This window comes from Dromaius novaehollandiae, chromosome 17, assembly GCF_036370855.1.
Source record: "Dromaius novaehollandiae isolate bDroNov1 chromosome 17, bDroNov1.hap1, whole genome shotgun sequence".
Taxonomy (NCBI): Eukaryota; Metazoa; Chordata; class Aves; order Casuariiformes; family Dromaiidae; genus Dromaius; species Dromaius novaehollandiae.
Window position 1 is genome coordinate 3,449,269 of NC_088114.1, and position 12,349 is coordinate 3,461,617.

Here is a 12,349-nt window from a genome sequence, read left to right on the forward strand (position 1 = left end):
TCAAATTAAAGATACTAAAAAAAAATTAAATGCGAATAGAGTAAGAAAATTGTTCTATCTTCTCCTGGAACCGCAGATCTGACTCATTAAAAGTTCTCATAAGCTATATTAGGCTGAAGCCACCAATTGCAAGCACAAGATTAATCAGCATCAACTCTTGAGCAATGATTTTAAAGTAAGAATCTCTCTTTTCACTCATTTAGTACCTTTCACTTTAACTAGTGCCTCAGCCACCCAAGACCGCTTCCACTGGACACAAGGAAATCCAATATGCCAACGGGCTGTCGACTGAAGCACAGAAAACCGAAACGACTTATTCAGCCATTAAAGGCAAAGGTGAAACATTCATTGTTTGCTGCGTTTTTTTAAATGGATTGAAGCAGCTCAATGTCTAACATTGACATCGATTCCACGCGAATACCATGTTGTCTACTCACAGTGCAGCTCCGTCGACTCCACTGCCATCACCATCAAACAGCATATCAACCAAGAGCCCTAAATCCAAGCCTGAGAGGAAAATACTACCATTGGGCTCAGGGCATTGGTGGAGCCCCTACTGGCTTAAGAGTTTTGTCTTGCTTGGAGAAACACCCGGACTACCTTTGATTACTAGGCTGCAAGTTAAAATCAGGTACAGAAAAAAAGATCTTTGTCCAGTTAGTTCTGTCCAAAGAGCTCTCCCACACTACTGTGCTTAATACAATTAATAGTAAGGGTCTGATTGCTCTAAGAACACATCAGAACCTCAACACATTTGGAAAATTATGTCATGTAAAATAGGAAACAGCAGGCTGACAACTCCAGCAGTTACTTAGGGTGAAGAAAGATGGGCACTCTGCAGACCGGGCTTGTGGAGGGGGTATTGCACCCAGTCTGTTCATTCCCCGTCTCTAACCTGCTTCAGAGAAAGGGAGCAGAGCTGACTATGGAGCGCAGATATTTTTGCTCACCTTTAGCTCACGGCTAACACTGACTTTGGTGAGACAGGGAACACCCAGCACAGAGCACTTAAAGCCTGGCTGGCCAAGGCATGAGGAGAGGTAAATCACTGGTGAGCTCCAACTGAGCCCAGAGTGAGCTGGCTCTTTCAGTTGAGAAGGGCCCAAGGGACATCAAGGTTCTTGAAAGAGGGAGTTCAAGCTTCAGACGCTCAATAGGGGACACAAGCCTTGCAAAGGGAGAGCCCAACACAAGGACCCCAAGGGGTAGCTTCAGCATTGCTAGTAGGTAAACGAGTCCCTGTCACCTTCCAGAGTTGCCCAAGGGATGGAAGGTGCTGGTCCTGGTGGATGAACCGGGAAGAGTTCTACTCACCATTTCCCCACCTTCAAGCCAAGTTCCAGTTTGAAATTAAGGACATTACAACCAGTTTCTTCAAAAAAATAACCTTTATTGTTTTGGTTGTAAATATAAAAAAAAATGCATTGCACAATTTAATAGACCTACTTGAAAAGTGCTACATATCAACAGCACAACAGAAGTTGTGTCATGCAACAGAACAGGAAACCTAGGCAAAGCAAGAGCACAACCTGAAGTCCTCATACCTCCAAGCTTTTTTACAGCAAAAATCAACTCCATTCACTTAAAACACATTTAAATACATGGATAGAAGAAGGAAAGGAGCAATTTGTTCACTGTATTGTTAATTAAGAGGATCGCTCCTAACATTGACTTTTTTTGTCTCAAAACTTTACTCATGTTGGAAAAATTCAGATATAAAAGCAGTTCAGATAATGCCTACAAAGTCATTCCATTATATACCTAGGGTGTGTTTGTTTATAACTGAATCAAGTCTTACAGATCAATCTACAACTCTGTACTACTGCTTCTGCTCTAACACAGCAAAAGAGCATGAAATCCATCCAAGAATGAAACAAAAGGAAACTTGAGGCCTTAATTAATGTTGTGGGAACAGTGTTGGGACCCCATACAATAAAACCCTCAGAAACCAAATAATCTCCTGTAAAACCCAAATGTACGAATTGAGGAAGAATGACAGGACAACTCCTGTTGTCTCACCTAATTGAAAGACCTCCTGCAAGTCATCAGCAGTGGTCCAGGGTTCTCCAGGACTGGCATGACTGAATCCCTAAAGCACCTAAACCAGGGATCATTAGCCTTTTCATCTTGGGTGTTTTTCATATGGTAAAGGTGCTCAGGAACAAAAAAATGGAGGAAAAAGAAAGTCAAAATCACTGACAATTCATCTTATTTTGAACAGTACCTTCTAGTTGGCAACATCAAGGCAAGAACTGTCCACTCCAGAAACACAAAAAAAGAAACTGCTTCCAAATAATCTGGACTACAAAAGTATGGTGTTACTGGTTTTGCAGTGAGCTTCCATCTCCTTAGTCTATTTTTGGGGAGTTCTGGGCTTTAAAAACAAACAAAACTAAACTTACCTGCCCCTCTCACCTCTACCATGTGTGCGTGCATGCATGTACACACACACAAAGGAATGTAAAAAACCTGAGGATACAAAATAAAGTGATTAACTCCTTAGATAAGATGCTACTTTCCAATGCACTCTGTTAGCCCTTCGTCTTTCCAAGCCATCCAGATTTAGAGATTCATGCGTTTTCATGTTGACTGAGGATCTGTCAAACAACAACTGGTACGACACCGTGTGTGTGTGTGTGTGTGTGTGTGTGTGTGTGTGTGTGTGTGTGTGTGTGCGCGCACACACATGCATACATGGGAGGGGAAGAGTATGGTGAAGTCAGCAGGAAAGACAACTTTTTTCATATACACACAATTTTTACAACCTCAGTTTTAAAGAATCACAGTAATGCCATGCAAATAAAATACACTCTCAAAACCCAGGGAAGCCCCACTTTGTCATTTCACTGAATTTTCCACATCTCATCATATTAGGGGAAAAAATGTCTGACTCAAGACACATCAGATGAGCGCAGGACCCCAGGATGTAAGGCACAGATGGAAACGTTCTGCTAAGTCTCCCCTCAAGAAAAGCTTCCCTAAGGGTCTGGCAAAGCATGGAAGAACTTGCCAATGGGGTCAACTAGTATTAACCAAGAATCCTTTGGTTTTGTGTAGAGATCACATTATCAAAATAAAGCATGGACTTGTCTCCATCCCTTCCATTCATTTAATTCCCTCAATTTTAGCTTGCTCCTGGATTCAGTTTTTCACCTCGTTTCTCCTGTTAACAGGGAGCATACAAGTCTAAGACAACTACACCAGATAACGCACAAGCTCCCTAGAAGTGGGGAGGGAGGAGTACATCTACAATATATTAACAGAATTCAAGGTCAGAAGGAACCACTAGACAATCTCAAATTGACCTTGTGTGTATCACAGGTCACAATATTTAATCCAGCCACTCCTTTATTGAGCCAAGTGAATTGGATTTGACTGAATATGACTGCTGTTCGATTACATGGGGTTTCTTTAAAAGTCCAGCACCAAACCACTGGAGATAGGTGTGTGGCACCTGAAATTCTCTCTAGACTAGAGGCACAGTGTGTTTTGTTTGCATAAGTTTACTTTGGTGAGACAGAGGAAACTAGACTGCTTAAATTAGGGTGAAAGTGGTATGAAGTATTTTTTTAAAGAAATATATTATTTAAACTCCTCAATGGGTGAGGAAGAAATAGACTAAGGAATTCAAATACACAACAAAGCATAAATCAAGACAGGAATTAATACATATGTGGCCGATTTCTTTTCATACCAACAGCAATCCTCAGTACTTCTACAGTGCAGAGGTGAGACATAGTATACCTTCTCCTCCTGCGTTTCCTATTGAAGTGAAATCACATAAGGTTGACTGGTGAGAGAAGAGAATTCCGATTTGCAAAAGGGTGCCAAAAACACACTGAATCACTGCTTCAAAGAGAAGCCAGATCATTTCTGGGAAATGCCCTACGTGGAAAGTATCTTTTCATTTTACCTTCCTACCCCTCCTACACCTTTCTTCCCTTCTTGCCTAAGTAAGCAATCTTTGATTTAATTTTTTTCCTAAAAGACTGCAAATCTTCACCTAGTAAAGATGTGCCGTGAGCTTGTTTCTCCACCACAAGTTATTAAAGTAAGCATTTTCCCTCCAATCGTAACTAGCTCATTGTGAAATGAGCACAATGATTTCTCCACCCACATTCAGTTCAAAACTGTTAACGAGCAAAATTTTAAGCAGCTCTATCATACTACCCCTTCCTGTTCCTTTAAGGTCCCTCTCAGCTTCCAATGCAGTCAGTGAGATCTGAGATGCTGGGGTCTAAGCTTGGAAGTCAGCAGACTTCCCTGGGCTTTGAAGCATGCCTGTAGTGCACTTTGCTTGTGAGAAAACATTTTGATCTCATTTCATAGCTGCTAGTGCAACCTCAGCTGCAACACAGTGACACAAGGTTAAGAACATGGTAAGGACCAGGCACAATTCCTACATGACAAGTAGGCTGCACTGCAGAGAAGGCATTACAGAATATGTTTGTCTTAGATGTACAGCAAAACCACAGGTGGATCTGTGCCTGGACAATTTGCCTACTGATTTCTTTCTATAAAACCAGATACATATTTTTAACATGCGGACATGCATGTAGATATCTATGCATCTCAGAGAGATAGTCCTGTAAAGAAGAATTTGAGGGACACTGCCCAGCTAATCACAGTGTTAAAAGTCTTTTCTAGAATCAAGTTCAAGATCAGCGATAAAAATGGGAGAATTAAAGCACTGATAACAAAATATGGGGAAAAGAAAAAAAAACCTATATTTATTCAACACCTTTTATTCAGATGCATTCCAAAGAATATTGCTCGTTTTACTAAAATATTATGTATGAAACATCTGGATATGGATCCTCCTAGAAAAGCCACTCACCGCTTAATTACTATGACAACCTTTATAAACGATCTCAACAAACCATGCCTTAGCTGAGGCCCATATTTTTGCTGGCTGTGTCACAGGGACACAGGTTTTCATATGTGGCACAAACTCCAAACGATTTGTAAGGTTTGGTGCAAGGGCCAGAGCAGAGCATCTCCTCATTCTTCTCTACAGCTGCAGAAAGGCATGTTGGTGCTCAGGTCATGCCATTTTGTTTGTCTCCCCTTAGGTTCCTTCCACCCCCAGCAGCCTCCTTCAGCCCTGCAACTCCCCAGCTCACAGTCCCTCTGCTCAGGAGCAGCAGTTCCCGGGAGCTAATCCTCCACGCTTTCTCCGTGCTACGGGCCCTGCTCACACACAAGTGAATGCTGCAGTGAAAACCATTATCTGCATAATCTCAGAACGAGGAAGAAAGAAAAACACCCCCGAGGAAGAAAGAAAAGCACCCAAACCTCTTGCTGCTTTTTAAAAGTTTAGTCTGACAAGTGGGGAAGATTGGGGACAATGCAGCAAAAAACTACATCCCAGCAAGGGAACCTACTGACCCCATTTCAGAACGTGCAATGTCCGTATGTCTTGGCTGTTCCTCATTTTAGCACTGTGACAACCTGCTAATCACCTCCAGACAGCCTGCTTCTGAAACTGGAAGAAAACTGCTCACAGGAGGTACCGGGGCAGTTATCCACAGTTTGCATAGCTCCTAAGAATCGGGATCACGTAAGGACTGGAACTGCAAGGGTCACAGGATCATTCCAGCCCGAAGCACAAACGACGGGCTTGAATGAATATCCCAGCGCTGTTTAATGATGGACACACTGCCACTGCTGTAATGAGACTAAGCTCACCTGCAGCAAAGGGTGGTATTAGCGGAGATTGTCACAGAAAACTGTAATGCAATATTTCAAATTTTAAACAAGATGTGTTTTAAAATCCATGTTTAACATAACCTTGCTACTACAGACAAACAACTTTGGCCAAGTCCTTCAGGTTTTTCAGATAGAAAGCAGAAAGAATATGCAAAAAAGACAAAGAAATTCAGAATGGTTTAAAAGTCCATGTGGTTTGATACAGTTTCTGAGAAAACATAAAAGTCAGTTTCCTAACATTACAAACGCAATTCCTGTCTCTGAAGCGTTACTACATTTATCTACGGATGTGTTTTATATGAGCGCATTTTATGAGGAAGGCAGCTCAGCTCTGCAGAGTGCAAGAAAAGAGTTTACAGATAAACTGCGCATGAATTTCTTGTTTCTATTATAATTGCAGAATCTATGGAAACTAAAACTGCTCTCTTGCACTTACTGCACAGCCTGCTACTCATTTGCAATGGCTAAATCAGGAAAAATAATAAAAATCAGCTACTTCATTTGCGAGGAAATGAAGCGTGCCTTGAAACTGATCATATGCAAATGATACACTCATTAAAATAAAAATACACAATACACAGCCTGAGATTTTAATTCTAGTATTCTGTCATGAGTTGACATCACTGATGGACTTTTCTTCTCCTTTGGTTTTTAATATGATCCTGTTTAACAATTTGTACTGTTCAAGTAAAACGAATGGAACTGAACACCTGAAAACAAAATAAAAAGCACATTTTGTTTCATGAAATCAAAAGCGTATTTCCCCTTTAAGAGACCATTCCTTGGTGTACAAGATTTACACTTCAGAGAAATTACTACTTGAAGCTGCTTTATAGAAAGATGTTTGTTGCATATAGATGCATGCTGCATTGATGGAGATATATTGCTGCCAGCAGGACTCAAACCTGCTTAATTTACCTGAGCTTGGTGTTCTCGCTTAACGGAGCAGAGCACAGCACTGAAGAGGAATCAAAATGTTATGACAACGTTGCATCATACTTCCACATATTCCAAGGCAAAGTCAGATGCCCCGGACAACGTCTCGGATGATGGAGAGAATTCTTTCTAAAGTGCACCAGCTGAAAGGAGACTCACCAGGCTGCTTAGACTGGCAGGTTCTCCACACCTTGTATAAGCAACTCATAGTCTTTGGTTGTTAGGTTTCACCAGCTGTTTTGTTCATCTTGTTAATGGCCTCAGTGGCTTGCTCTGGCAGGCACGATGGATCCGACAGAATTGAGGTGGTTGTACTTAGATGCCGAAGGGTGTTCAGCACCACTAGAATAAAGGTCAGAAAGGTATTACAAAAAAACATTAATCTGGCTGCAAACAAATCTATGCATAAGAGTGTACAAGGGTGTTAGGAAGGAGATCTAGGGCTTTAACACAACACCAATCTCTTCTATTAAAGAGAGTATCACTTGGCAGTAACAACTGTAAATATAAATACTTGCTGAATCATAAGGGGAGAGGATCAAGCCATCGTGCGCAAACAGAGAAGATCGTTTCAAAGGTAAATACAAATCTGCAAAGCCTCTCCCTTTATAATGAGGCAAATCACACTGCCAAACACTACTTCAACTACAGTGGAGTATTAAAAATTTAAATGCAGCTTGAGTCTGTTTAAATTCTGGAATCTATACTTAGAAGTTTAGTAAGCTTTTTCTCCTCAGTGTTAAGCTTGTAACCAGGTGCTGTCATAGTAGGAGAGCTTGTTATCTTTCCACTGAAACAATGAAAAGATATTGAAAACGTATTCAGCATCATGTGCTTCTCTGTCCTACGCTGACTTTCAAGAAGCAGTATTATATACGGTCTCACTTACTTCGATCTGGAATTACTGCTAGCAAGAGCACTACTTACTTGGCCTCAGAACGGGAAGAGAACAGTGTTGATCCAACCAGGCCATTGCAGTTTGATTCAGATCCTTAAAGCTTGCTGTGGAAACCATCCCATTGAAGGACTCAAACAATGGCTTAATAATAATGCTGAACTGCAAATCATCAAATGTTAAAGGAGAGAACAAAGGAAGAGTTCAAAACATTCTAAGGAAAAGGCTAATACAGCTTGATCCACAAACAAAAAAATGGATTTTTAAATGGACTTCAGCTACTTGAAAGACTGGAACATTTTGTCAAATAAATTTTTTCAATTTGTGACACTAAGGAAAAGGAAAAATTTGAACAGCAGCTCCGAGTTATAGTGATTATTTTTTGTAAAATTTCTGCATGACTGATTTGATCTCTGAGCAGATCACAAGTGATTTGCTCAGAGCTGTCATCAGCTCTTCTCAATTTCTACAAACCAGTTGCATGCTGTGGCACTGCCACGAGTGCACAATTTCTTTTTTACCACCTCTTCCCATGTAACACTGATGCTTTCAGAGCAAGAGGATGCAGAAGCCTTAGGGTTGAGCTGCTCTGACCACGGCACACCACAGACGCATCCAAGCCTGGGTACCTGGATGAGTCTCACCTGGCAGCAGTGAATCCAGCACAGGCTAACAGTGAAAGTATTCAGCCAATTTCCCAGGCAGATTTTTCAGCAAGTGCTGGAGTTCTCTGCTACTGCAGCTAAACGAAGAGCTCCAGCTGCATAAACATATTCTTGGACACAGTCAACAACATGGCAGAGATTCCTTTACTAAGGACCAGCCTTGCCAATCTGCATCTATCCAAACCAGAATAGCAGCAAGCTGAAGACTGTCAGGCTCTTCTTTTGGTCTATCCTCTCTGCCTGGAAGATGGGCCCAGACTTGGCAAAACCTTTCTGGCAGAAAAGTAGTAGACAGAACTCTTAGCCTGCAGTGAGCTGAAATGCACAGAGCAACACCACAGGCCTTGGCTGGCCCCAGCTCCCAGGCCTTCAGATGGGCTTTCCTGGAGTGGCTGCCGTGCTTTAGCTTCAAAACAAGGTGTTATAAGAGTGCCAGGGTAATCCACCAAGTAGGTTCCAACTCGTGGCGTATTTATTTCAGAAGCTGGTTTGAGGAACTCATCTGAAGACTCAGAATATGTGGGTTTATCATGTTACTCCTAGATGGGTCTTTCTGACTACGATCAGCAGCATGTGAGAACATGGCCCAAACCAATCTCAGCACTGCGATACACCCTCATCTTCCTCAGTGTGCTAACAATCAAGATAAGTCTAATGATCGCCTGTAATATTAGAGAGGATTTGCATGTTCTTAAAAGTCTTTCGCAGAGTGACTGGAAGAACGACAAGGGTATTCTTCTATTGGTATTCTACTTTTACAGGGTATTCTATTCTTGGGTTATCTCTAATAGCCCAAGACCACATTACTCATTTCCCTTGTATATGCAACAGAAACTACAGTATTTTCAGATTTGTAATGAAGCTTCCTTCTCTTTCTCACAGTCATTTCATCTTTTATTAGCAGCCACCCCTGGGCCTTGCCAGCTTTTACTGCAAGATATTCTGAAATACATCACGACACGCTAAGGATTCAACCCAGTTGTTAGGACAACTGTTCCCTCAGAATTACATGCTGACCTGCAAAGAGAGGTTTGGGAACACTACTTTGCCTATGAACCTTTCTCTTCCCCCAAATATCATACACCGCTGGCTATCCAAACTCCCATTTTCATCCCTGGTAACCTCTACCATGGTCTGCATGTCTCTCCCTTCCAAGTTCTGCAGGCATTTAACATCTTGGAGCAACATAAAATAAATACACTATCCGATTAGCAAACGTGGGAGATTTTCTTTAAACAGTCATTTTCACTGTTAAATTAAAGTCCTCTGTTTTTCTAATTTACTTCAAACAGTGAATGAGTTCTGCCTCACAACAGCCTGTAAGGCAAGGATTCACATCCCCATATAGATGTGAAAACTGAGGAAATGAGTTACTTAAACAACTTAGTTTAAAGTCACAGCTTCAGAATCCAGAGTTCTTGGCTCCAAACATATCAATACCAAATCTGATGTTAAAGAGATTAACATAAAAGGATACAATCCAAAACTTCCAGTTCTGGAGGGTCCTGTTTCTGACATACTCATCGAACATCCTCCTCATGTGACCGTATCTTTGCCGTGTTATGGGAACACCTGTAGCAGGGAGCTGCTGTTGACAAGAACTGAAAAGAAGATATCCTGAGGTCAGCATCTCACCACAAAGGACATACTCCCCTTCCAGACTATAACGTAACGTAAGGAAAGCGTGCATCCCCAGTTTCCCGGACTGAGGTAGCTTCCTACTAAAAGATCGCCCCAGTATTTATTTGTCAGGAATACATACTGTTTTCCAATCAATTTTGTCTACATTCATGTAGCAAAGCGATCTCTCAAGCTGCCACACACTTCTTATGACAAGCAACAAAACTAAAAACAAAGTATAACACAAAACAAATTGTTTTTGGCGTCCACTTAGAAAGAAGCATGTTAGGAGTTAAGGAAAAATTTACAGACCCACTCCTGAGCAATGTTACAGAAGAAAATATTACAAAGACTCTTAAGAAAGAGATCAGTTTGAAATAAAACCAAACAGATGTTATCATACTTTCAAAAATAATAAAAGGTTTTGATGTACTGGTCAGCCTAATTACATAATGCCTAACACTTCTGTGGATGGAAGAAAAAACACTGGGGATCTCAACATGCTTTGCAATAAGGCCTAAACAGCATAAACCCATGGAGGAAACTGAGGCACCAGAAAGGTGAACTGACTTGATCAAGGTTACATCCAGTCAGCAGCAAGACTCCTTAATTCCGAGACCTGGTTCCTACCTACTCAACCATACTGCTTCCAATAAAAATAGGTTGCATTTGGAAAGAAAGCTGCAGCAAAGCTATCGTGAAGAGTAGGAGTGTTTGATCCCCAGTAAGCCTAGCTTTAAAAGCAATCGTCACTGGCTCTGTCTCCAAATTATTCTAACTGACCTGATGCAGCTTTTCTGATGCTGCCACTGTCGTGCATTCATGGTCAGAACTTGCTGAAAATCCACGGTTTGCTACCAGCGCCCATCCCACAACAACTCTGCTTTTTGTCTGGAAGCTGGTAGCAACTCTACTTGTCTTCAATACCCATCTGTTGTTTGGCATGACATCTGAGGCAAACATCCCCTGTTGTTAGCCAAAGCAACATTCCACCTGCACAGCTCCGTTACAGAAATCTCCCCAAATCTCACATGATGGTAGCGTTTAGCTCCTCGATCTCTTCCCGAAGGCGCCTGGTTTCCTCTTGCATCTGTGTTCTTTCCTGCTGTAGTTTAGCGATATATTCTACTGTTTTCTGGAGAGTGATTGCATGGCTGATCTAGACCAAACACAAACATAGAGCTCACTTTCTGGAACAAAGCTAAACAGATGAAGAGTTTGCCCCTAACCTGCTGTAACACCCAGAAAAGCACTTCAGCACCTTTTCTTAAGTTTCCTTCACCCTGGCAAAGCACATAGATAGGCAGACAGAAGCACTAAGTGAAGATAACATTCTCATTTCTCTGATTCCCATTTGCACACTAGTGCAGAGAAAGGTGGTTGCAGTAGTTTTCTTCTACCCCAGATTGTATTTTTGCTACTTTGTTCTTCTTGAAAGAAGTACTTCAAGAAGTATTAAAATGTTACATTTAATTATTGGTCCTCTTAAAAATATTTACAACTTTTACTTGGGGTACTGAGGGATGTGCTGCATTTGCTGATACATTTACTGTGCTGTTAGAAGCATCATTCCAAGCTGATGATTTAGATTACTTGGTTTGGGAAGTCTGAAATTTTTAAACACAACATATCTACACATTGTGATCTAGCTATTACCAAAGGTAACAAAAACAATGTCATGGATCTTTTTCAAAAACTGCTTCCAGTTTTGAAGAAAGAATTAAAAATTTGTACTTGAAAAACAAAATAATCAGATATTTTATTAAAGTCAAGTTTTTAAAACTGCCTACTTTTCAGATAGGTTATTCAAAATAGGAAGTGAAATTCTGATAACTTATGGCCTAAACATATGTAATTATAAAAATGATGTAAAGAAATCAGTTGATACGCTACTTAAAAGGTTCTGGTATTTAAAGGACATTTAGAACTCTGCCATGCAGCCAAGCCTATGTTTCAGTGATTTTGCTTTCAGTTTAGTGAGATAAGTTAGCTAGCATAGACAGAATATGTTCTTGATTCAAACAAAGCCATTTGACATGGAGAAACTAGTTGGGATTTCCCCCCCTGTAAATGTATGCATAGAAGATGAGTGACAGAGGAAAAAAACCAGAATATTTTCAACTCTGTGGACACACAGCCAAATTCTTCAAGGCAGCTAGTGATACTGGATGTCGAGACCTAGTGGGATTTTCAAAATCATCTGAAGTGGTCAGGCTCCTACCTCCCCTCGGGAGTAAAGAGTGTAGAAACTTTCAGAAATCTCACTGGACACTTTTCATCCGTTGACACACTGACATGTTTCAACAGTATTTGCAGGTGCACGAGGTTGCTCTGCCGTGCTCCTAGCTGACCAAAAGCAGTAGAGCTGCGGTTAGCACAGCATGAAGCCTAAGCTAACAAATGGTTCTCATAGGAAGATGTATTAGCTCGGCTTAACATCAAGGCATATTAGGCCAGGCTGGCTCATGGTGCAGGCAGAATAAGCTCACGCTACTGGCTAGACAGACCCTTTTTAAGTCCAGCT

General features: G+C 41.2%; 1 protein-coding gene across 3 annotated transcripts in view; it reads right to left on the reverse strand.

Annotated features, from left to right (window-relative positions):
* Window positions 1-1,369: 1,369 nt before the first annotated feature.
* MLXIP (MLX interacting protein) overlaps window positions 1,370-12,349 on the reverse strand; it is a 53,575-nt gene continuing 42,595 nt past the window's right edge. The window contains exons 14-18 of one of the 3 annotated variants that reach the window (XR_010392026.1): window positions 10,857-10,984; window positions 9,683-9,806; window positions 7,573-7,702; window positions 6,805-6,987; window positions 1,370-6,419 (exon numbers count right to left, since the gene is read on the reverse strand). Coding sequence is in view for 2 of the 3 variants with exons in the window: in XM_026114492.2 (XP_025970277.2) it covers window positions 6,866-6,987; window positions 7,573-7,702; window positions 9,683-9,806; window positions 10,857-10,984 (504 nt within the window). In the remaining variant the exon portion in view is untranslated. Of the gene's footprint in view, window positions 6,988-7,572; window positions 7,703-9,682; window positions 9,807-10,856; window positions 10,985-12,349 lie in introns of those variants that run through there. The other 2 variants (XM_026114492.2, XM_064521961.1) reach the window with 2 other exon arrangements.